The sequence below is a fragment of the Dendrobates tinctorius genome, unplaced genomic scaffold, assembly GCF_039654945.1.
Source record: "Dendrobates tinctorius isolate UK_male_01 unplaced genomic scaffold, ASM3965494v1 ptg000039l, whole genome shotgun sequence".
Classification (NCBI taxonomy): domain Eukaryota; kingdom Metazoa; phylum Chordata; class Amphibia; order Anura; family Dendrobatidae; genus Dendrobates; species Dendrobates tinctorius.
Window position 1 is genome coordinate 54,311,596 of NW_027361707.1, and position 26,455 is coordinate 54,338,050.

At 42.9% G+C, this 26,455-nt stretch overlaps 1 protein-coding gene across 1 annotated transcript in view; it reads left to right on the forward strand.

Moving 5' to 3' along the window:
- Positions 1-26,455, forward strand: part of STIM2 (stromal interaction molecule 2) — a 101,732-nt gene that overhangs the window by 63,247 nt on the left and 12,030 nt on the right. The window contains exons 4-10 of the mRNA XM_073574715.1: positions 5,814-5,925; positions 9,825-9,940; positions 10,022-10,199; positions 14,621-14,798; positions 17,603-17,770; positions 18,394-18,494; positions 20,534-20,772. Coding sequence (XP_073430816.1) covers positions 5,814-5,925; positions 9,825-9,940; positions 10,022-10,199; positions 14,621-14,798; positions 17,603-17,770; positions 18,394-18,494; positions 20,534-20,772 — 1,092 coding nt within the window. The remainder of the gene's footprint in view (positions 1-5,813; positions 5,926-9,824; positions 9,941-10,021; positions 10,200-14,620; positions 14,799-17,602; positions 17,771-18,393; positions 18,495-20,533; positions 20,773-26,455) is intronic.

A 26,455-nucleotide genomic window follows, 5' to 3' on the forward strand; every position in this document is an offset into this window, starting at 1 on the left:
GTAGCAATTACCTGCCTATAGTGCTTAGGTACATTCTTTTTTGTTAAGTCCCAGATATCCACTTTAAATAATTGATGATGATTATCATTATGGCTATTGGCTTAGGTACATTCTTTTTTGTTAAGTCCCAGATATCCACTTTAAATAATTGATGATGATTATCATTATGGCTATTGGCCGTACTGTCTGATGCATTAGAAATAACATTTACTTTTTCACATTATGTTTGTGCATACGAGCTAAAAATAATTTCCAAATATGAGGATATGTAATCATCCTGCTTAATGGTAATCCAACGCACATATCATCCTAGGAGGTGATTGAAATAATGTTTGTGTATTTTGGCATTCCAAACGCCAGAGTTCTGTCTTTTTAATATTGTAAAATGCCGCTCTGCGAGCCTGAATAACTCGACTTAATGAACCTTAAAAGGGGTTTTCTCATAATCATAAATGGGTAACATTTTTAAATGCTTGTTAAGCAAGCTACTTTGTAATTTACCTATTAAAAATCCTCTCCATTCTGAAGAACGAAGGGTTTACTCATTGTTCATTACTAAAAGTTTTCATGAACTGAAATTGCTGACATGGCCACTCCGTCCTGGTTCCTTCCCAACTCTGCCCATTTTAGCGGAGCTGATTCAAATGGCATATGTTTCATTTTGTTTTTTGTTGCCATCTTTGCATTTTGCAAAAATGTTGCCTCTTTTCAATCCTTTGTGGAAAAAAATCTTTTATAAATTCCCCCCCCCCCCTAATGTCTTTTGGAATATGAGCAAATGCGCTGCGATGTAAAAACAACTTGCTCCGTCTATTTTGAGTTTCTTCAAAGCGGTTAAATGAAGTGACCCGAGTACTTTTGGCGGCTTCCACTTGCCGCTCACTACTAATACATACAATCTAAAATATATAGAAGAAAAAATAACTAGCACGGCAAAACTACTCAAAAGTCTGAATGATGTAAAAAGGAAAAACGGCAACATTTTTTTGCAGGGAAAATTCAGTGTCTAAAATACATCAGGTTCACATACCCTAAGGAAAGTTCTCCAGCACCCTTTATTGTAGGTATGTGCACCTGCATATGAGGGATTGGACCCCATTTATTGCAGCTTACGTGTACTTTGCTGGGTTTTGAAGCTTATTATTATAAGTGGGAGGAACCCATTAATGGTTTATTTTGCTTTTTACTCGTGTTCCACGAGAGCTGAGGCTTTGTTTAGTTCACCAGAAAATATTATTCCACAATGTCACTATAAAAAGTGTCTGGATATAGCACTTCCTAACTCCCCACTCCTCCTAGCGTAGGGTCAAATAAACAAGGGATTACACTTCTCTAGTAAAGAATATGACTATGGAGTCCAAGATGAAAGGAAATCCAAGCTGACAAAACATACCCGCACTGAAGTACAGCCTGTAAGTGTGATCCACAAAAATGTTCGGAATATTAATCTGGATAAATGGTGTACAATGAATGATTGTAGTCATTATACCGTGACTAAATCTGGGCAAGCTGTGGCTTGTGGTATTAATTCCGCACCAAAAACAAGGAAAAAAGTTTTTTTCTGACTAGAGCACTACAAAGGGCTTCCCTTTTCCAAATCTGCAGTCTGGAGGAACACTGACTTTCTGTACCGTCGGAGCTGCTACTGATGTAAGAGCGATGTGTAGGGAATGTAAATGGTCAACAAAAAGGATCAGACTTGCATTCTAAATGAAGTCACCTGTCTTAGTTGCCTCTTGTCTACCGCCGGTGCTTGCCTAGTCCCTAATGGATTCTACTTCCTGTCCTCAACACTGTAAATGGCCAGAAATGCCCACTCAGCTAATCACTGCCTGAAGTGGGTCTTCACTAGTCGCACTGGTTGAATGGGACCAGAAAGCACAGAGCAACTTGGAATGTGCAGAGCTGAAATGGCTCTTGTGGAGGAAAGATGATCAGTTTTGTCAGACAAGTGCTATCCATAGTTTTTACGGATAGCACTCGTACCAAGGATATTCTATCGGGCCGTCCACACATCTGTTTTTTTTTTTTTCCTTGGACAAAGTGGTCTGCAGAGAAATATCAGAGATGTGTCTGATTTTTATCCAAATGTTGGTTCAAAATAGGCAATGCAAATCTGTGGTGCCGTGAAAAAAAATTGATCAAACTTTGCCAAACTGGCCAAACCCATCACAATGTTTCTTGGATTTGGAGAAAACTTGTGTATGAATATCTTATATTGCTTTTTTAGGGGAACAGGTCACTAGATTCAGGCTGTCATATCACAATCGGCATTAATTAGAGCCTGACTGCTCGATTGCAGCCAGGAATAGCATTCTCTAGTCCGGTGTACCCCCTGACTGGCTTTTTCCCCTCTCACTAGGCTATTGACATGTCTCTTGCAAGGGTATACATTGAGAGAGACCATCAGCTGGAATTGGGTTGGAAGAAGTCGGCTGTGACCACACCGCAATAGTCAAGTCGCTCACTATAGTGCCTGTCCGACTTTTCAACTCTTATAATCTATAGGTCATGTAATTGGCCTCTGATTCATGTTGCCCGAGGTAGGGCAGCATGAATCTAGTGACAGGTGGTTCAATAATTTAGATTTTCTTGACCACCCCTTTTTTAGGTTTGTGACCATAGTCTAATTGAATAGAGGTACAGTACTGTATCCAAGTTTGTATCCCTGGTTAATTTGTTAGGTGCCTTTATCTCTACTGGTTTGTACGTCATGGCCAAGAACCACCCTAATGTGTTCACGGGTGCCACGACTCCCCCAATGGCCTTTATCTCTACTGGTTTGTACGTCATGGCCAAGAACCACCCTAATGTGTTCACAGGTGCCACGACTCCCCCTATGGCCTTTATCTCTACTGGTTTGTACGTCTTGGCCAAGAAACACCCTAATGTGTTCACGGTTAGACCTCAATTTCTCTTTTCCTCTTTAATTGTATTTCTGATCTATTCTAAAATTGTCATCTCCCCTTTTTGACATAATGGAAAATCCACTCATAGATATAATCGTCTTCAGTTTTGGAATCCATGTATATTTTTAAAACAGTTTGGAAAAGGGAAAAGCTTAAAAAAAAATCCTAATCCATGTGCAGTACGGCTCTAGCGCTAATCTCCCATGTAGACCATTTTATTGAATAACAGGAGAAACTCTTCTGCCTTATATGGTCCCTGTGCCAGTGCATCCAGCTTCACTTTATACTTCTCACATTCCTGATGGGCGAGGTGATATGGATTTTTTAACTCCTAGAGGATCAGGAGTAAAAGTTGACTTTTGAGATTGTACCTTTGAAAGGGGAGTTGTCAGATGGTGTATACCCTATAAACCTCCAAAGCCTTTATGTAAACTTCACATTGTAAAAAAAAAATACAATGAATTATGTACAGTACCGGTAAAAAGTTTGGACGTCCCTGTTCATTTTCATTGTTTTGTTCTTATTGGAATGTGCCCATTATAGATTCAGACTAAAGGCGGCAAAACCACAAAGTAACACAAATGGAAACAAGGAGTAAAGAAGCACTTGTGAAACAAGCTGGAATATGCACTAAACCATATTCTTCAAAATACCCCCCCCCCATTTTGTTAGAATGTAACTGTTTTGTGTGTATATCTATAATAATAAATGCCCTAAGCAGCTTCCGGTTGTAACAACTTCCGTCCAGTTGTAACCGGTGACGTCACCGCACACCTCTTTCCATGTTAACCCTCAACAGACACTCCTCTCACCTTTCACCATCTCCACTCACGTCCCCCCCTCTTTCACTCCACATACAACCCTTCTCTCACTCCGTCTCTCATACTCACGCCGTCATCGCCGCTGCTCCACGATCCCTGACATCTTCCGCCAGCGCCATCCTGGATCCAGACGTCCTCCACGCCGGCGACATGTTCTTGCGGCGACGCCATTTTGGATCGGCGAAATCCCGCAATAGTCAAGATGGCGTCGCCGCAAGAACATGTCGCCGGCGTGGACAACGTCTGGATCCAGGATGGCGCCGGCGGAAGAAGATGTCGGGGATCGTGGAGCAGCGGCGATGACGGCGTGAGTATGAGAGTCGGAGTGAGAGAAGGGGTCGTATGTGGAGTGAAAGAGTGAATGGAGATGGTGAAAGGTGAGAGGAGTGTGTGTGTTGAGGGTTAACATGGCAAGAGGTGTGATGCTATCGCTTCCTCCCGATGCGATGGCATCGGGCCATAATCTAGTAGGTATATATTTGTCATAAAAATGGGTATATGCAAATGCAATGAACATTTTTCAACCTCATTGCGAATTAGGTGTCTAAGCAGAATTTACAGACATGGGACAAAATTCCTCTAGCGCTTTGAGTAGCTGGTGTCTGGCCATGCATCACGTCTACAGCAGGTCGTAACAGCCGAAGCAGCTCTACGGAGGAATGAAGGTGCTTGTCGTGAAGGAGTTGAATAATTATGAGACTAAAATGGAGTTTGGAGAAACCAACTGTTATGAGTTGTGCTGCGTTATTTAAATTGTTAGGGTTTTCTTACAAATTGCAAAAAGTTTATGAATACATCTAAAAAAGTATACCCGTGTTGTGTGTGCAAATTACCTGCTACTAATACTAGGCCGCAACATTTTGGGGATTTATTGTGTTGTTCAAGCCAAAGCCATTCAAATAGCTGGATACCTTTTGTTTGCTTTATACACAGGTCTTGGCCCCAAGAAAAAAAAAATCATACCCACAGTGTATGTTAATGCATTAATGGCTGAGAAATCTACTTTTAATTTGTGTACAGATGAGGGGGATTTGGCGTGGCCTGGGGCTCAGTGCACCCTTACACCCCTCAATTTACATTTTAAACACACCTCCTGATCGTCATGCATTGGTTACCTATACTCCACCATTCTCGGGGTGCATCAGTGTAGCTAGCGAAGGCTGCAGACAGGAGCCAGGGATCATAGCACGCATGCACCCACATTGTGTGTGCGCGTCTGGGCTCACATTCAGGCATGTAGATTTCAGTTTCAGGAACCACCCACTCTGAGGAACATAGTGCTGTCAATAGGGATCCAGGGTGTTCTAAAAATGCAAATTCTGGGGGGTAAGAGTGCCCTGAGTCCTTGGCCACACCTATTGCGTGTGGAAACTCCCTAATGTGGACATAGATTACAAGGTGATTTCTCAGCCACTAATACACTACATTGTATATTACTTGTATGCTTTGTATTAGGGCGACGTTCCTTGTATATCTTTCAGAATTATTTCGGAGTCCCAGACTCCGTTTAAATCATGTTGCAAGGCTCCGTCACGCTTCGGACATTGACCTGCTGGGTAGCGGCTTCAATAGGTAGACTGCTTCCTACCAGAGAAGCTCATTTGCATACATGTTTTCCCAAGAGCCTTTGTCCGGACTATAAATCCCCCTCACAGCTAGATTAGCTATGCGAAGTAATGATCATTTACATGTTATCACCGTGGATCTCTAGAACCTTGGAAGAGCTAAAGACAACCGTGCATTTTTGTGTGAACGTAAGCATGCAGATGAATTTCACGGTAAAATGGACACAGGAGCTGACAGTAGTTTTCTACCCCTTGTAGTGAAATATGAGAATATGTAAAGTCTCCCAGGCATGCAAAAGTCTAAACTGCAGATGTGACCTTTGTCATCCTTAACTTTTCTATGAGTTGATTTAACTCGTGGGTGGTGGGTTCTACACCCACATCACTACGCAAATACCTGTATTGTGTCATTTGGAAAAGGTAGTAGGACAAAAGTGTGTGTGTGTGTGTAAAATAATGAGAAAGTTCAATAAAAGTAGATGGATTAGCCATAACCTTGACTCTACTTCTTTCTGCAGTTCACAACTGGACGGAAGAAGAGACACTCCAGTGGTTATTTGAGTTTGTGGAGCTCCCGCAGTATGAGAGGACCTTCCGGGAAAACTCCGTCAAAGGAACAACTCTACCAAGGTAGGAGTCGTCATAATCCTCGTAGGCGACAAGTAGTGGTTAGGTGACCCGAGTGTTAATGTATAGGGGAACCAGGAAAGATGGCCATCAAATGAAGGAACATTTTGCCGACAACTATCGTGTTGTGTTGCATATATTTACATGTTATGGTTTTCTTTTTATACCTGATTTTAAAAATACATTTTGTAGGGTCTTTTTTTTTTTAAACTCATTTGGTAAATTAAGTATTGCAGTATGTTTGGGGGCCATGTTGACTTCAATACTCCAGGACTGTGTGAGTTGTGCATGTGGATTTGATGACCCTAAAATATGCCACCACCGAATCTCGATGAGACCATGAGGGTCCTGTCCTTCGTCTTTGTGACGCTAAATATTATGTTTTGCGTTTGTTGGCATATACATACACTTCTCTTCAGTGCTAAGGTAAATTGGTGTTTAGGTGTATTAAAGGCCGTTTATAAATTCCAGTTACTTATTGATTTTTTGATATTTTTAGTTTCTTCTAACTTGGTGCATATCAGTAATTTATAGAAGACTTGTTCTGTGTTCTCACCATAAATACAAAAATACCAGTGATTCGATCAGCTGTCCCTTTATCTGAAATTGAACATTTCCAAAATTAAAGTTGTGTTTCTTCCCTTTACTACCCTACGTTGACTTGATATTTCCATCTACATGTGTTATAAGGGTCTACCATAGCTCCCAGAGAGCACGCTCACTGTTTTGGAATTATATTTGACTCAGATTTTTTTTTCTTCACTCCCTTTATCCCAACAATCACTTATGTCTTCTGCACCTCAAAAACACCCGCCTCCAGAATTCAACATTTTTTTTTTTAATTTCTTTAATTTTTTGAAATCTGCAAAAACATTGATCATCGCTCTGATTCTGTGATTCATTCTTGTCAGGACTACTGCAAATTGCTACAAATCAGACTCCCATTTACTAAAATCACTACTCGCCAGTTCATCACGAATGCAGCAGCTAAGCTCAGATTTCTGTTCAGCTGCTACACCGATGCCTGCACCCTGTTCCAGTCGTTGCACTGGTTGCGCATCCGCTACAAAATGCAGCATAAACTTCTCATACTCAACCTCAAAGTTTTCCATAGCTGCGCTACTCTACATCTTCTCCTTCATTTCTGTCTACCAACCTACCTGTAAGTTCTGTTCTGTTAATGATCTAAGACTGACATCCTTTATAATCCAACTCTCCGACTGCTGTCTCCAAGGCTTTTCATTTGCTGCACCTGTTCTCTGGAATGCACTACCACAAAAAATACAGGAATGGCCTATGACATCCACTCACTAATGGTTCTCCGTTCTCCCTTTTTCTTTTTTTCTGAGAATTTGGTCCTTTTTATCATCTGTTTCCACTTTCTCCATGCACCTAGTAGCACTTTTTAGCAGAACATATACAGATACTGGCTGTAATCTTCTGCTGCAAAGCCTGAACATGTGCACATAGTCTTACTCTGTAATGTTTTTTTGTTTGTACATGTGCTACGGAATACATTGCCGCTATGTAATTAAAATCTGTTATTCCTATTATTAAACGTGTTACCTGAAATAAAAAGCAAGGGGGACATATGCGGGAGGTGCCTGCCGATAGTGCTCCATGGCAATTACAGACCTTGCGAGTGTCGCTGTAAAATCGTTGGTTACTATGACCTCATGTTTTTTCCCATCTTGTGGAAAAGTCTTGACACATTTGCAAAAATTTAGAGGATGTTAAGTTAACATTAGTGATGAGCGAACATGCTCGGGTGCTATCCGACTGTCTTTGGCATTCTCGAAAAATATGTTTGTGTCCCCTTGGCTGCATGTCTCGCAGCTGTTTGACAGCCATAACACATGCAAGAATTGCTTAGCAGCCTCGAGACATGCAGCGGCCGGGAATCAAAAATATTTTTTGAGAACGCTTAAGACACTCGGTTAGCACACGAGCATGCTCGGGTAACGCCTTATCGGACCACGTTCGCACATCACTGGCGAACATGTTTCTTCTTTACTAGTTAGGGATGTTGGTGAAAGTCATGCAATACAGCCAAGTAATATAATGGCTTGACAAAAGAGCTCAACTGAAGGCCCCTCACATCCTGGCCTAAAATATGGACACCTCTATACTGTATCTAATTTCGTGAATAATATGGAGTTGATCCCCCTGACGTTCTCCCTTATCCTAAATTGTTGATTTTACGGTGAAGCACATTATGGTGAAAGTAATTATCTATAACTGCATCACATTCTGTTCTGGAATGAACAGTCTTCATCTCAAACCTTAGAACGTGACATCAAATCATTACTTCTCCTTCATCCACCAAATGTGTACTTTACCCCTGCCACACTATAGGAGAAGGGAGTACTTTCTTCGAATTCACCAATCTTGTGCTGCTCAGTGTAGCTGTTTGACAGATGGCAAACAAAACGTTCCAGGCCAGGTGACCAACTTGGCCCTCAGGTGACTACATGAAGAGGTGATTGTGAGCCCTCAGGTCCATCATGCTCTGTGTAGTCACTTAGGGGGTAAACACATTGGTTGTACCATAGTTGAGTGGCCTCATTGTTTCCTGAACCCATGAACAGATAGATAATGCGCAAGCTTTGAGGACTACTATTCTGGGAATTTTTCTGAAAAGCTTTCTGTTTTGAAGAGGTTGTCTGGGAATTTTCCATTGATGGCCTCTCTAGTTCCTTGATGCTGGAAGTGGCCAGAATGGCTCAGGTGTGGAGCTGCACAGCTCTGTCATCTGTACAGGGTCAGTGGCCGGGTACTGCACATCTGCTCCCTATTGATTCGAAGTACGGATATGCAACGCTTTTATCCGGCATCGGAAACTGGTTCGCAGGGCTAGCGGGTGTTGCACCGCCACCGATCAAATATTAATGCGCTATCCTAAAGAAAGACCTTCAATGTAAGAGTCCGAGGCAGGCTGTTTTCACGTCTTGTTATCATTTTGTACCTGATCCCGTACTTAAAATATAAAAATTAGATCCATTTAAAGCAAAAAACGTATATGCACACTTTTGTTTTCCATCTGTCTTCTCTCCGTTAGTAATGATCCTTTGTTACTAGACATGTCTCTGGTATCTCCAGTATTAAAAAAAGTGATCTCTTCACAGATGACTATCTGTTTTTATTCGTTTCCCATAGACTTCAATGTAAAAGTAAAAAAAAAAAAACTGGATCCAGTTGCTATTCTTTTTTTAGGGGATAGGACAAGATAGTTATGAAGGTGACTGCTGGAAAGGAGGCAAACAGACGTTTTAGGACATTTTCATCTTCATTTAGTCGGATAGATCCTGCACTGGAACATTTATATTTTTAAAGTTTTTTATCATTCTAAAATGGATTCCAAACTGTAAATAACTAAGTATTGGACATGTGAACGTAGCCAAAGGAAATCCGAAAACACAAAATGAATGTTCAAATCGACCACAGTTGCTCGCTGCACCCTTGCAGTGGCCGACCAGTTCAGCACACCTTCCCACCTCTTTGGAAAGGCTTGAGAAGGTGCTCTGAACTGGTCGGCCACTCTGCGGGAGCACCAGGCTTCTGTGCTTTGTTTGAACACTATTTGAGCATATCTTGAGTCATGGAGAATCTCCTGTCCAGCAGTGTCCTCACAACAGGACTACCCACCCTTCACCTAAATGTACAGTACTTCGTCTCCATGTTCTCGCACCCTCTACTCACTTGTTGGGTGCTGCTTTATGTAGCCTCTTGCATCAGTCTCAGGCCACGTCTGCAGAGAGAGATGGAGCTGACATTTTCGCTCAGTATCACAGCCGCAATGTATTTTGCTTTTGTGGTGTGATGGGCAGGATTACTACATCTTATTTATTCTTCTTATGAATTCTAATGTAAATGAAAAGTTTTACTTTTTGCTTTGCCAACAGAATAGCTGTGAACGAGCCGCTATTTATGATCTCGCAACTGAAGATCATCGATCGAAGCCACAGACAGAAGCTTCACCTGAAGGCGTTGGATGTGGTCCTGTTCGGACCGTTAACACGTGAGTATTGAGACTCCGCTGCTAATGGCTGGGCAGTGAGCATTTTCGATGTCGTGACTTACGGAGATCCTTGTTTTTCAGGCCCCCCTCACAACTGGGTGAAGGATTTTGTCCTGACCATTTCGATAGTGATTGGCGTTGGCGGCTGCTGGTTTGCCTATACGCAGAACAAAACCTCCAAGGAGCATATAGCACAGATGATGAAAGATTTGGAAGGGCTGCAGAAAGCTGAACTGAGCCTGCTGGAGCTACAGGAAAGGTAAGGACACATGTCAGGCGAATGTACGTGCCGGGGCCAGAGCAGGCTGCCATTACATGTGTAACGCCAACAACAATGGCACATGCAGAATTTTTTGTCTTTGGGCTTTTTCCTTGACCAGCATTGATCAGTGTGCCATCTGTAGCACACATGAATGGCACACTGACTGCAAATGTGCTCATCTGGACCTGGCCTTTCTGAGATCCAAAGAAAATAACATGATTTTTCTCATTTTCAGTCGTTCATCTTTTTTCAGCTTCCTCCTTGAAAGTTTTTAAAAAAGTGAAATTGTACTGAAAAAAAAAAATAAAAAATATTCCATCCTTATTCAAATTATTAGTCCAGCATCCGCCACTCTACATTCACATGAAAATTAAGTACATGTGCTCCGAACGGTGGTGTGTATGGCGTCCTGCACTACGATTGTTTTTTTGTTTTAACCCCTTAGCGACAGAGCCAGTTTGCAGCTTATTGACCAGGCCAATTTTTACAATTCTGACCACTGTCCCTTTATGAGGTTATAACTCTGGAACGCTTTAATGGATCCTGCTGATTCTGAGATTGTTTTTTTCATGACATATTGTACTTCATGTTAGTGGTAAAATTTCTTCGATAAGTCTTGTGTTTATTTATGAAAAAAACAGAAATATGGCAAAAAATTTTAAAATTTTGCAATTTTAAAACTTTAAATTTTTATGCCCTTAAATCAGAGAGATGTCACATAAATTTCTTAATAAATAACATTTTCCACATGTCTACTTTACATCAGCACAATTTTGGAAGCAAAATTTTTTTTTGTTAGGAAGTTATAAGGGTTAAAAGTTGACCAGCGATTTCTCATTTTTACATCAAAATTTACAAAGCCATTTTTTTTAGGGACCACATCATATTTAAAGTCATTTTGAGGGGTGTACATGACAGAAAATACCCAAAAGTGGCACCATTCTAAAAACTAGACCCCTCAAGGTGCTCAAAACCACATTCAAGAAGTTTATTAACCCTTTAAGTGCTTCACAGGAACGAAAGCAATGTGGATGGAAAAAATTAACATTCAACTTTTTTTTGGAAAAAAATTACTTCAGAACCAATTTTTTTTATTTTCACAAGTGTTGAAAGGGAAAATCAACCACAAAATTTGTTGTACAATTTCTCCTGAATACGCCGAACCCCATATGTGGGGGTAAACCCCTTTTTCAGCACACGGCAGAGCTCGCAAGGGATGGAGCACCGTTTGACTTTTTCAACGCAGAATTGGCTGGAATTAAGATCGGATGCCATGTTGCGTTCGGAGAGCCCTTAATGTGCCTAAACAGTGGAAAACTCCAACAAGTGACCCCATTTTGGAAACTAGACCCATTAAGGAACTTATCTAGATGTGTGGTGAGCACTTTGAACCTTCAAGTGCTTCACAGAAGTTTATAACGTAGAGCCGTGAAAATAAGAAATCCATTTTTTTTTTTCCACAAAAATGATCTTTTCACCCCCAAATTTTTATTTTTACAAGGGTAACAGGAGAAATCATACCCCCACAGTTATTATGCGATTTGTCCTGAGTACGCTGATACCCCATATGTGGGGAGGAACCACTGTTTGGGCGCATGGGAGAGCTCGGAAGGGAAGGAGTGCCATTTTGGAATGCAGACTTTGATGGAATGGTCTGCGGGCATCATGTTGCGTTTGCAGAGCCCCTGATGGGCCTAAACAGTGGAAACCCCCAACAAGTGACTCCATTTTGGAAACTAGACCCATGAAGGAACTTATCTAGATGTGTGGTGAGCACTTTGAACCTTCAAGTGCTTCACAGAAGTTTATAACGTAGAGCCGTGAAAATAAGAAATCCATTTTTTTTCCACAAAAATGATCTTTTCACGCCCAAATTTTTATTTTTACAAGGGTAACAGGAGAAATCATACCCCCACAGTTATTATGCGATTTGTCCTGAGTACACTGATACCCCATATGTGGGGGGGGGAACCACTGTTTGAGCGCATGGGAGAGCTCGGAAGGGAAGGAGTGCCGTTTTGGAATGCAGACTTTGATGGAATGGTCTGCGGGCATCATGTTGCGTTTGCAGAGCCCCTGATTGGCCTAAACAGTGGAAACACCCACAAATGACCCCATTTTGGAAATTAGACCCCCTAAGGAACTTATCTAGATGTGTGGTGAGCACTTTGAACCCCCAAGCGCGTCACAGAAGTTTATAAACGCAGAGCCGTGAAAATAAAGTCTTTTTTATTTCCACAAAAGTGATTTTTTAGACCCCAATTTTTAGACCCCCAAAGTTGGTAAATAGTGGAAACCCCTCAATTCTTGCTCCAACCCTAACCCCAACACACCCCTAACCCTAATCCCAACCCTAATCCCTAATCCTAATTCTAACCCTAATCCTAGTTCGCCCTAGCCCAACCCTAGCCCTTAACCCTAGCCCAACCCTAACCCTTAACCCTAGCCCAACCCTAGCCCAACCCTAACCCTTAACCCTAGCCCAGCCCTAACCCTAGCCTAGCCCTAACCCTAGCCTAACCCTAGCCTAACCCTAACCCTAGCCTAACCCTAGCCTAACCCTAACCCAACCCAAATCTTAGCCTAGCCTAACCCTAACCCAACCCAAATCTTAGCCTAACCCTAGCCTAACCCTAACCCAACCCAAATCTTAGCCTAACCCTAGCCTAACCCTAGCCTAACCCTAACCCTAGCCTAGCCCTAACCCTAGCCTAGCCCTAACCCTAGCCCTAGCCTAGCCCTAACCCTAGCCTAGCCCTAACCCTAGCCTAGCCCTAACCCTAGCCTAGCCCTAACCCTAGCCTAGCCCTAACCCTAGCCTAGCCCTAACCCTAGCCTAGCCCTAACCCTAGCCTAGCCCTAACCCTAGCCTAGCCCTAACCCTAGCCTAGCCCTAACCCTAGCCTAGCCCTAGCCCTAACCCTAGCCTAGCCCTAACCCTAGCCTAGCCCTAACCCTAGCCTAGCCCTAACCCTAGCCTAGCCCTAACCCTAGCCTAGCCCTAACCCTAGCCTAGCCCTAACCCTAGCCTAGCCCTAACCCTAGCCTAGCCCTAACCCTAGCCTAGCCCTAACCCTAGCCTAGCCCTAACCCTAGCCTAGCCCTAACCCTAGCCTAGCCCTAACCCTAGCCTAGCCCTAGCCCTTATGGAAAACTGAAAAAAAAAATATTTTTTTTATTTCATTATGTGTGCCTATATAAGGGGGTGATAAACGGGGGGTTATGTACTATTTTTATTATTTTGATCACTATGATCGTTTATCATAGTGATCAAAATAATGAATGGAATCTGCCAGCCGGAGCCAGCAGATTCCCGGCGGGCGCACTGCGCATGCGCCCGCCATTTTCAAGATGGCGGCGCCCATCGGATGACGCCGGCGGGCGCGGGACCACCGGGAGGGGACGGAGGACAAGGGAGAGGTACCGGGAGGGGACCAGGGGGATCGGGGACCCTATTTCTCTATCCTCTGATGTGCGATCACATCAGAGGAAAGAGAAATTAAATGTAAAATCGCGTTTTGTTTTTTTTTGCGGTCGCCGTTATAGGGTTAATAACGGCGATCGCAAAAGCGGGGGTTGGTAAAAACTGACCGATTCATGTTCTCTGGGGTCTCGGCTACCCCTGGCAGCCGAGACCCCAGAGAAAATCCGACACTGGGGGGCGCTATTCACTTAAATCACAGCGCCGTGAATTAACGGCGCTGTGGTTTAAGTACCCTTAATTACCGCTGTTAAAAGGCGTATCGGCGGTCGTTAAGGGGTTAATGCACTGACCCTTCAATGTGTACATATATTATTCTTGTGGGGGTTTCCCACACCAGGTCACCCATTCATTTTCACTTTTGTCTGTATTCTTGGGACTTTTTTTTTTGGACCATTGTTCTTAATTTTATACTTTTTGATGTTTTCATATATTGATTAGGTTGTTTCTGTGCTGGCATGCTTTTTCTTTGGTTTTATATTGAGTGCCTTTTGGGGGCACATTATTTCTTAGGGTTACACATTTTGGTAATTTATCTTGCATAGATGGCTAAATCTATTAAACTCCTGGATATTCATTTTCCGGGTGATACACTTTACGGCTGCACAGTCTGGAGGCAGGGGTAGGATTTGCAGCATTCTGCTTTGTGACACTGCAGTACACCATGTACACTATCGGGCTCTTGCAGGGACTCCTTATGGCGGTAAAGTACTCAGGAGTTGTCCTAATTCCAATATGCAGATTTCTGAATGTTTTCTTATTTTCTGTCCTTTTTTGCTTTACCGCTTATTAACCTAGCACATTACTTTTGCCTTCTGTGAGCGTTGGCAGTAGAGATTTCTGCAGGACTGGAGGGTTTTTTGTGGTGTTAACTCTATTCATATCAAGAGCATCGGAAAGTGTAATTATTACTTTACATTTGTTCATTCTCTATAAGGTTAGACAAAGCTCAGGAGGAGAACCGGACTGTAGCTGTAGAAAAACAAAATCTGGAGCGCAAGTTAATGGACGAGATCAGCGATGCAAAGCGAGAAGCTCAGCGTCTCCGAGAACTAAGGGAAGGAGCAGAATGTGAGCTCAGCAGACTGAAGTATGCTGAAGAGGAGCTGGTGCAGGTATATACACTTCCACAATAGGATCCATCCGTAATATATAGAGCGGCCACACACACGTACCCCCCTCCTCCATGGCAGGGGATCAGTGGGAATCCCAGTTTTGGAATATCATATTGATACTGGAAAGCGTCTTAAAAAGTGGTCACCACATATCATAGCATGTTACAGTTGGAAGGGACCTTCAAGGTCGTGTCCATCCCCTGCCCAATGCAGGAGTCACTAAACCATCTCAAACAGATGTCTGTCCAGCCTCTGTTTGAAGACTTCCATTGAAGGAGAACTCGCCACCTCTTGTAAGCAGCCTGTTCCACTCATTGATCACTGTCAAAAAGTCTTTTATGATATCTATTCTGTATCTTCTCCCATTCAGTCTCTTTCCATTCAGTCTCTTTCCATTCAGTCTCTTTCCATTCAGTCTCTTTCCATTCAGTCTCTTTCCATTCAGTCTCTTTCCATTCAGTCTCTTTCCATTGCCTTCTCATGTTTCCATGTGCAAATGACAATAAGGATGATCCTTCTACACTGTGACAGCCCTCGAGACATTTGTGGACAGTTATGTCTCCTCTTAGCCTTCTTTTTTGCTAGCCAACCATTCCTCGTAATACATACAGTGGGTATGGAAAGTATTCAGGCCTCTTTAAAGTTTTATTCTGTTTCATTGCAGCCATTTGGTAAATTCAAAAAAGTTCATTTTTTTTCTCATTAATGTAGACTCTGCACCCCATGTTGACTGAAAAAACCCCCCAGAAATTTATTAAAGAAAACTGAAATATCACATGGTCATAAGTATTCAGTCCCTTTGCTCAGTGTTGAGTAGAAGCCCCCTTTTGAGCTAGTACAGCCATGAGTCTTCTTGGGAATGATACAACAAGTTTTTCACACCTGGATTTGGGGATCCTCTGCCATTCTTCCTTGCAGATCCTCTCCAGTTCCGTCAGGTTGGATGGTGAACGTTGGTGAACAGCCATTTTCAGGTCTTTCCTGAGATGCTCAATTGGGTTTAGGTTAGGGCTCTGGCTGGGCCAGTCAAGAATGGTCACAGAGTTGTTCTGAAGCCACTCCTTTGTTATTTTAGCTGTGTGCTTAGGGTCATTGTCTTGTTGGAAGGTGAACCTTCAGCCAAGTCTGAGGTCCAGAGAACTCTGGAAGAGGTTTTCATCCAGGATATCTCTGTACTTGGCCGCATTCATGTTTCCTTCAATTGCAACCAGTCATCCTGTCCCTGGAGCTCAGCCACAGTGATCTTGGGGTTCTTCTTATTTATTTATTCTTCTTTACCTCTCTCACCAAGGCTCTTCTCCCACGATTGCTCCGTTTGGCTGGACGACCAGGTCTAGGAAGACTTCTGGTGATACCAAACTTCTTCCATTTAAGGATTATGGAGGCCACTGTGCTCTAAAACCTTGAGTACTATAGAAATTCTTTTGTAACCTTGGCCAGATCTGTGCCTTGCCACAATTCTGTCTCTGAGCTCCTTGGCCAGTTCCTTTGACCTCATGATTCTCAGTTGGTCTGACATGCGCTGTGAGGTTTTATATAGACAGGTGTGTGCCTTTACAAATCAAGTCCTATTAAGTTAATTAAACACAGCTGGACTCCAATGAAGAAGTAGAACCATCTCAAGAAGATCACAAGGAAATGGATAGCATGTGACTTAAATGAGTGTCTGAGCAAAGAGTCTGAAGTTGCAGAGTGTACATTAAAGAGAAAAAAATGAACTTTTCTGAATTTACCAAATGGCTGCAATGAAAGAAAGTGAAAGATTTAAAGTGGTCTGAATACTTTCCGTACCCACTGTACTTTGCAGTCTGCTCACCATCCTGGTAGCTCTTCTCTGCACCTGCTCCAGTTTTTCAATATCTTTTTTTTTTTAAACCTAGACCGCCTGATCTTTATACCCAACTGGTACCAGAGGAGGTTTTCCCAATATGCACTTCTGAGCAGAGGATCTCTACAGATTGGTTCTCCATCTGCAGGACCTCGCTAAGGCCTGTTTCACACATCAGTTTTTTTGGTCAGTCAAAATCCGCTAAAATGGTGGATAACGGATCCGTTCCTGTACTGACCACAACGTTTGGCACCGGACTGTTATTTTAACGGCTCCGTCAAAGGAAGAATTTTAAAGGAACCGCTGCCTAGAGAGAGAGAGAGAGAGAGAGAGAGAGAGAGAGAATTTTGCAGCCGCCAGAACAGAGTTTAGGGTTAAATTTGCGGCTGAGTGAAGTCTTTAGGGCATGCGCAGTGAGAAATGCGGGTCCGGCCGCCCGAAAAAACGTTGCATGGTCCGTTCGGGCATGTCGGCGGACGTCAAAATTTTGGCGGATCCGCAAAAAAACGGATCCAACGGATGGCCATCCGTCAAGATTTGCCGGTAATGCAACTCAATGGGAAAAAAACGGATCCGCCAAGAAAAATGGCGGATCCGTTTTTTTTTTTTTTGCAAAACGGCGTATTTTGACTGATGGACACAAACGGATGTGTGAAACAGGCCTTATCTGTAAGTCTATGGCAATGAGGACTAGTTGTGTCCACAAATACCATAGCGGTTAGTTTGGTTTTTGTGGTGTTCTACTCCAGTAAAATCTTTCTAAAATTAATTCACTGTAGACCAGAGCCTTACATCAGTGGGAAAATATATTTTCTGGCCTTTCAGAGTATGATGTTGGTGGGACCTGATCCTTCTAGGAGCTGGTATCTCTAATGGGCCTAAATGCATAATAAACGAGCTTCTTCTGGGTAGGACAGGATGAGATTACTGCTGAGGCTCACTGTATAACGTGGAGGTAAATACTTGGTATTTGCAGGTTCGCATGGCCCTAAAGAAAGCCGAAAAGGAGTTTGAACTGAGGAGTAATTGGTCGGTGCCCGATACGCTCCAGAAATGGCTGCAGTTAACACATGAGGTGGAAGTGCAGTACTATAACATCAAGAAGCAGAACGCGGAAATGCAGCTGGCGATAGCTAAAGATGAGGTAAGAGCTCGGAGGGTGGACCTGTTATCACTTATTGGATAAGTCTGTGCCTCTGCACATTCCCACACAGGGACTTCTATGTAGCTGTAGGAGGACTTGTCATAACTGGCACAATGTGTTCTTCTGCCTTTGCCCCATGACAATCACGAGTTGTTATGGGGGCTTCATTATTTACATGCATCATCATCGGATGGCATTTGATTTCAGCAGAGTGTCATTGTAGCAGGAAGGCAGGGACATTGAGAAGACAGAAGCGGCTTAGCACTGTTTCTGCCTTTTGGTCTGCCATGTACATAGCAGATTAATCAAATCTGCTGATGTTTTTTTACCCCAGAAATGCCACTACTGTCTCTGACTGGGGTAGCATTTCTGGCGCAGCGCACACAGGTACATGTCACTTACTAGAGACGCTGAATTCATGAAGTGGCGCTCCGCTCTTAATTAGTTTGGCATTGTGTACTCTGATAGGAATTGGCGTCATGTGAGCTTTCACCATGCTAATCTTGATGGATCAACCCAAATGTTTTTAGGCTGTAGTCTAAAATGTTTCTTTGTGGCTCCTGAATACTCCATCTCTTTGTTTCTTTATTAGCGGTCATCTGTTTTGTTTGTTTTTTTTCTAGGCAGAGAAAATAAAGAAGAAGAGGAGCACAGTTTTTGGAACATTACACGTTGCGCACAGCTCGTCGCTGGATGAGGTGGACCATAAAATTCTTGAGGCAAAGTAAGTTCAGTCATGGTGATGGTTAATGTGAACCTCTACCTGGGTTATGTTTAACCATTAAAAGGGTTGTCCAGATAACACAAATTATCACCTGTCCATATAACAGGTAATCCCTGCTGATCGTTGTTGGCCTGATCGCTGGCGTCCGTATTGATCAGCAGACAAGGAGTTTTTACCCTCGTTATAAGATGGAGCATCAGGTTGGAATATCTGACCTGTGCTCCATTCATTCAGGGCTTTTCTGAGTCAATTTTTTTTGCCCTTTTCAGGAAGAATTTTCAGCAGGGACAATGCAGGATTACAATGACTGGTAACACCTATATACACAGCTGATTCCACAGGAACCAGCAATCATCCCTCCAGCTCCCTTTACAATCACCTTAGCACACGCCCATTAGATGCTTCCATACAAAAGATTTGGTCAGCGCCTACTCATTTTGGTACATGTGACCAGTGGGAAAATTGCAATATCTCTATTTTTTTTAACATTTTTAATACAGATTATGATATTGAAAAATAAAATGCCCCCAAAAAATGAAAGCACACGTTTAACACAAAAAATCTGATCTAAACGATAGGTCATTTTCTGAATGTTGCTTTTTTTTAAAGTGATCCTGTCAGCAGGATTATGCACAACAAACTACAGACAGTGTCAGATTTGCGCTGTTATACTGATTACAATGATACCTTGGTTGATTAAATCAGTCTTGTGGTTCTTGTTTAATCTTTGTAGTTTTCAGTTAGAGATTCTCGTGCTCCGGTGCGGCCTGTGGGGGGCCTTTATGTGGTGCTCTGCTTACGTATACATCTTTATGGGCTTATAACAGCTCACTGAACCTTCATTGACCTGCCTCTTAATTTAAATACTTCCCTTATGCATTTAAAATTGTGGTCTTTACAACCAAAAGAACTGTAACTACGACAAAATGGCGGCAGCACCTGTGCAGAGGCATCGATCACTTGCCAATAGATCCTACTGTACATGCGCTGTTGGCGCCATTTTGTTGGAACAAAAAAAAAAAATTAAAATGACGCATTAACATCTATTGGCAAGCGATAGATACTGCTGCGCAGGTGCCATTTTCATGTAGTTCAATTTTTTTTTTTTTTTTAAAGACTACAATATTAACTGTGCAAGTACAGTATTTGAAATAGGAGGCAGGGCAGCGGCAGTTCAGTGACCTATCATTTAAGCCACAGTGATGATGGTGAGGCCAGAGCACCAAAAAAGACCCAACCCCAGGCCCCTTACAGCCCCGCCCACAGTTCCGCCCCGGAGCACGCGCATGTCATTATCTAAAAATAAAGATTCCCCAAGAACCACAAGACGGATTTCATCAACCAAGGTATCGTTGTAATCCGTATAATGGCGCCAACCTGACACTGTCTATTAAGTTGGTGTTGGTTTGAGAGCGCCCCTTCATTGTATAAACTACTTCATACAGCGGTATTTGGTATTGCATTCACTTACATTGTGGTCGTGTGGCTGCATGACACGTGGTGCCCAGCGCCCAGTCAGCGCTTGCGTCACTTCCCCTCCACTGCAGTCCTGGCTTCCTCTTCACTTTCAAGAGTGCACGACAACTAATACAGTGCTGGTCATTCTGACAGTGACCGTCCTTATTGATTTGAGGACTACCACACTTTCTTCAAATCTCTATTTAATGATCTGTAGAATAAGTCTGGGGGTCCTGTTGCTCCCTGACTAGCCCCTTTTCTGATCTTTTGGAGACCTGTTCTAAGGATCAACAAAGACATGGCACTCCTATTCTGTAACTAGTGGAGCCAGTGCTAGTCCCCCATTTATTAGACGTGTAACACCTATCCCATGAGTGTCATTGAATGAATGAAATGCATCCATTGGTAACGCTGTAGCCATCATTTTTCCTTTTTGCTTCCTGGTAATTCCCGCAGCTTAAATGTTTTGCGTGTACCTGGATTCCCGTGGTGTCCTGATGAGTTGTGCTAGATGACAAACTCTGCTCTACTAAATTTCCATATTGCTCTGCTACATTGACAATTTAATCTCCATCCCACAGGAAAGCACTTTCCGAGTTAACCACGTGTCTGCGGGAGCGACTTTATCGTTGGCAACAGATCGAGAAAATGTGCGGTTTCCAGATCGTGCACAATTCTGGCTTACCAAACTTGACATCTACACTCTACTCTGACCACAGCTGGGTGGTCATGCCCAGAGTCTCCATTCCTCCGTACCCGATAGCTGGGGGGGTGGATGATTTGGATGAAGATACACCTCCAATTATTTCCCAGTTCCACGGTAAGTAAGCCATCCCTCCATCCAGCAGCAAATCCACTGCCCATCTGGAGGTTTGTGCAGGACAGAATGTCCAAAGTTCTGCATAAGTTTTAGCCAGGTGTGGAAAAAATGCTGCAAATAAAGAATACTTGAAAAAAAAATAAAATAAATAAAATAGAAGTGTTTATCAATAATTTTTTATCATGTAACAAAATGCGAAGCGTCTTTCTGGGTTTACATGACGAGACAGTAGGGTTGCACAAGCGACATCCACAGAAGATCTGTGGTTAGTTCCCCAAGATGTTTGGAGCAACCTCCTTGCCCTGTTTCGATGTAGAAGTGTACCTTGAAGACTGGAAGCTTTTAGGCTTTGATTTAGGTTTCTCTTTTGTTCGTTCATTTACCAATTGATGAATATAAATGATGAGCACTTCTAATTTTTAAAGTATTCCTATTTTTATAGCATTTTTTTTCCACACCTGCCTTTTGTATGGGATGTTTTACCTGTTTAAAAATTCTTTTATATATCTAGAAATTTAATTATATGCTGACATTTTAGATATTTGATCAGTTAGCCCCTTTATCCAGAGGTGATGTCACACAGGCATCATATATACTTGGCCTTGCACTTTAGCGGTTAGTGGTATTCTCGTTTAAAGACTCCTCTTCCAGAATGTATTTATGTATATAGTGTGTTACCCTTATGGAAGTGTCCAGAATGATCACATAATTCAGCCTATGGGTACATTCACCTGAAGTTTGCATTTGGAAGTCGGCTGTCCATCAGCTTGTTGTTGGCAGTTCCATGCCCTCGACTGAAGAAGAGGAGCTGCTCTCAGTCTGACGTGGGGCTGCTGAATCTTCAACAGGAGCGGCTGGGTCAACAATGGGTAGAAAAGGCAGGTAGTTACTAAATTAGTTAGCAGTTTTTGTTTTTTGGCTCATAGTAATTCAACATGGAAAGTAAACCTCAGAGTGTGTACTAGTCTGGTCCAGTTCACAGACAAGACTAGGCAAAGTAAATGGAAGTGCAGTTCTTGCACCCGTCCAAAAGTGTAGACGAGCACACGAAGATTCTTTATTCCCTGGAGGTATCTCCCCGAACTTAACATATGCACACTCGCCTGAGCGTTAGTGATGAGCGAGTATGCTGATTACTCGAGTTTTCCGAGCATGCTCGGGTGTTCTCTGAGTATTTTGGGAGTGCTCGGAGATTTAGTTTGTGTCGCCACAGCTGCATGATTTGCAGATGCTAGACAGCATGAATACGTGTGGGCATGTCTGTTTTTTGGAAGTTCCCACATGCATTCAGGCTGTCTAGCAGCCACAAATCATGCAGCTTCGTAGACACAAACATATAATCTACAAGCTCGCCTAAAATACTCGGAGATCACCCGAGCATGCTCGGAAAACTCGAGTAACGAGCATACTCGCTCATCACTACTGAGCATGCCTGTGTATGGGAGGGTGGCTAGTGAGGAGTGAACGTGCTCTGATAAGGTGTTATCTGACTATCCTTGTGTGCTAACCAAGCCGATAGGATCCAAGCATGCCGAAGACAATGTTTGCGTTCCTACACCTACATGTCTCGTGGCTATTCGACAGCCACAACACATGCAGGGATTATCCTAATAAACAGGCATACCATACATGTGTTGTGGCTGTTGAACAGCCACGGGGACTCAAATATATTTTTTGAGCACGCCGAAGACACTCGATTAGCACACGAGCATGATTGAATAACATCTTATCTGAGCACGCTCGCTTATCACTTGTGGCTATCTGGTGTATGGCCAGCTACAGGTCCGGTGAGAGGAGAGCGCGATCACAGACAGGAAGTGATGTCATTTCACTGAACTAGGTGACATCACTTGTGGCAGGGCATGTTGTATCTGCTATATGTCCAGTCTCGCTGAACTCCCATTTCTAGCATTTACACCAATAAGTCAGTCATTAAACAGCCTGTAATTATTAGATATTAGAAATGTGATCTTTGTCTTTCCTTCCTTTATAGAGAGAGATAGTGATTTTCTAAGTCTGAGGCGGCAGATGAGCGCTTCTCATTGTCGGGATGCGTGCACACTACAGTATTTTCCGGCGGAGCGCTGTCCGTGTACAGAGCTGACATCACACGGACAGCTGTAGACTGATTTTATTTAACCAGGCTGTTTGCATTCACAGACCAGACATCAGCTTCACGATTTTTGTCTGACAAGTCACGTTTTTAATGTGCAATAAAAGCTTTTATTTTTTATTTTAAGAAAAATTTTCATTTTACCCAAGGTTTTCTTTTTATTTTTCAGCAGTCCTACAGAAGGGGTTAATGGTAATTAACAATCTTAAAATTCTCCTGAGAAAATCTGGTTAGTCACGTACATGCTGGGAGGGACGGGGAGTTGGATCGCTGTCGTCTGTAGACAAAGGGATTATTAATACAGTTTTCTACTTGTCGTCAGACTTGCACACACAAGATTTCGCTGTGACCGTATCACATATTAAGGTTGTTTGTGATTTTAAGCATCAAGTTACCCAGCGCTCCAGAAAGGTTTCATTTTAGTTCTATATGAAAGGGGTTATCCATTACCCGAGCAATGCCCTTTATTAAATGTAGTATTGCCCCTTGTAGAATAAACGCTGTGATCCCTGCAGACAATCGTCAGACGCTGCTGCATCTTGCGTCTTTTTCTTGTCTGAGGTTCATCTGAAGGAAGTGAGAGGGCATCAGCCTAATAATGGTCACTTATTAGCTGCAGGGCTCACATGGCACACAATGCTAAGCTAGCCTGGGGAGGCCTGGCACTTACAATGCTGAACAGCCACGGTACCGGCCGTGAGTATCTGTTGTTTTTACTTTACGATAGGGCTACGTCATTTAAAAAGCAACACCTTTTTGGCTATTTTTAATACATGCATTTTCCTTATATGCACCATAATATAAGCATTCTGGAGCATCTTGTTCATTGTTCTGATCCTTCACGTGACTAGGGATAACCATTTACCATGTCAATAAGGTCCCCGTCTACACTGATAGGATAATGTGTAGGGAAGGGACATGTTTTATTGGCAAGGAATAGGATAAACCCATTTGTCACGTTATAATTTTCAAGAGGAATATCCGGGGAATGTCATAATACAGAGTTCTAAAGAACACCACCCTTGTGGCTGTTCCAGGTGTATAGTTTTTAGCGGCTTCATCCTCTATGCAGTATACAGTTGACAATAATGATGGGCGAGGGAGCAGTATGACACTCCCTCGTCCATCATTCCCCCTCTGCATCTGAGCTCTGTGACGTCTCAGCCAGAGGGCACAATGACATAATTACAGCGTGCCCTCTGTGCAGAGGGTCAGAATTCACGCTGCAGAGACTGGAGCAGCAGGGGGAATGGGAACAGGTGGGTATGTATTTTTCCTTTAAAGAGGACTATGTGGTGCCCATAATACTGTATGGGGGACTATGTGGTGCCTATAATACTGTATGGAGGACTATGTGGTGCCTATAATTCTGTATGGAGGACTATGTGGTGCCTATAATTCTGTATGGAGGACTATGTGGTGCCTATAATACTGTATGGAGGACTATGTGGTGCCCATAATACTGTACGGAGGACTATGTGGTGCCCATAATACTGTACGGAGGACTATGTGGTGCCTATAATACTGTATGGAGGACTATGTGGTTCCTATAATACTGTATGGAGGACTATGTAGTGCCCATAATACTGTATGGAGGACTATGTGGTGCCCATAATACTGTATGGAGGACTATGTGGTGCCTATAATACTGTATTGAGGACTATGTGGTGCCTATAATACTGTATGGAGGACTATGTAGTGCCTATAATACTGTATGTAGGATTATATGGTGCCTATACTGTATGGAGGACTATGTGGTGCCTATAATACTGTATGGAGGACTATGTGGTGCCTATAATACTGTATGGAGGACTATGTGGTGCCTATAATACTGTATGGAGGACTATGTGGTGCCCATAATACTGTATGGAGGACTATGTGGTGCCTATAATACTGTATGGAGGACTATGTGGTGTCTATAATACTGTATGGAGGACTATGTGGTGCCTATAATACTGTACGGAGGACTATGTGGTGCCTGTAATACTGTATTGAGGACTATGTGGTGCCTGTAATACTGTATTGAGGACTATGTGGTGCCTATAATACTGTATGGAGGACTATGTGGTGCCTATTATACTGTATGGAGGACTATGTGGTGCCTATAATACTGTATTGAGGACTATGTGGTGCCTATAATACTGTATGGAGGACTATGTAGTGCCTATAATACTGTATGTAGGATTATATGGTGCCTATACTGTATGGAGGACTATGTGGTGCCTATTATACTGTATGGAGGACTATGTGGTGCCTATAATACTGTATGGAGGACTATGTGGTGCCCATAATACTGTATGGAGGACTATGTGGTGCCCATAATACTGTATGGAGGACTATGTGGTGCCTATAATACTGTATGGAGGACTATGTGGTGCCTATAATACTGTATGGAGGACTATGTAGTGCCTATAATACTGTATGTAGGATTATATGGTGCCTATACTGTATGGAGGACTATGTGGTGCCTATTATACTGTATGGAGGACTATGTGGTGCCTATAATACTGTATGGAGGACTATGTGGTGCCTATAATACTGTATGGAGGACTATGTGGTGCCCATAATACTGTATGGAGGACTATGTGGTGCCCATAATACTGTATGGAGGACTATGTGGTGCCCATAATACTGTATGGAGGACTATGTGGTGCCTATAATACTGTATGGAGGACTATGTGGTGCCTATAATACTGTATGGAGGACTATGTGGTGCCTATAATACTGTACGGAGGACTATGTGGTGCCTGTAATACTGTATGGAGGACTGACTGGTACTTACACTGCTGTCAGCTATGGACTGTGATACATAGAACCTGTAGGAGTGAAATGGTCCAATATATTTAATTATACACCCAATTACAAAAAGTGGTTGCCACTTGCTGCATGCACAGATTGTTTGCCCCCTAATGGGTATAGAAGGGTGGCACAGTCTGGCTTTTGTATATAGCGTCAATTGGAGCCTGACCAGAGCTTGTGATGAGAAGGTCACAGCTCTTTTCCCTTTGCACCCCTCTACTTGCTAAGACTTGTTTTCAGTAGGAAGCCCCATCTAGGTGTTTGATGAATGGGGTCCGGCTGCTGGGACCTGCACTGATGAACAGAATAGGGATCTTTTATTCTTGTTAGCATGGCGTGACGCTGCGCATCCCAGACCGCTGCTCCCCTCATTCCCTATGGGGCTGCCAAGGGCTGTGCTCGACACTTTCAGGGCCCCTTAGAGAGAGAATAGAGCGGCGGTCTGGCGTCCAACTTGCTGCTTCATTCTGTAACGGGGGATAAAAGTCCCCGATCTGCCGATCGCTATCCCAGCGGTCAGACACGCACCGATCAGTAAGTGATCACCCATCTCATGGGTCGTTGAGAATTTGTTTTCACCAAAGAAATCTTTATATGTAAAAAGGCTGGAGTATAAGGGGGCTGCATTACTAAGGTTTAAATCTGCTCCATTCTTACCATCATTGGGGTCTCCAAATATTCTGGGACATGGGAAACAGTATAATTGCTGACTTTTTATAATATTTTATTATATTTTGTTATAATCTTTGCCAATTCCCTATCCTCGCTGCA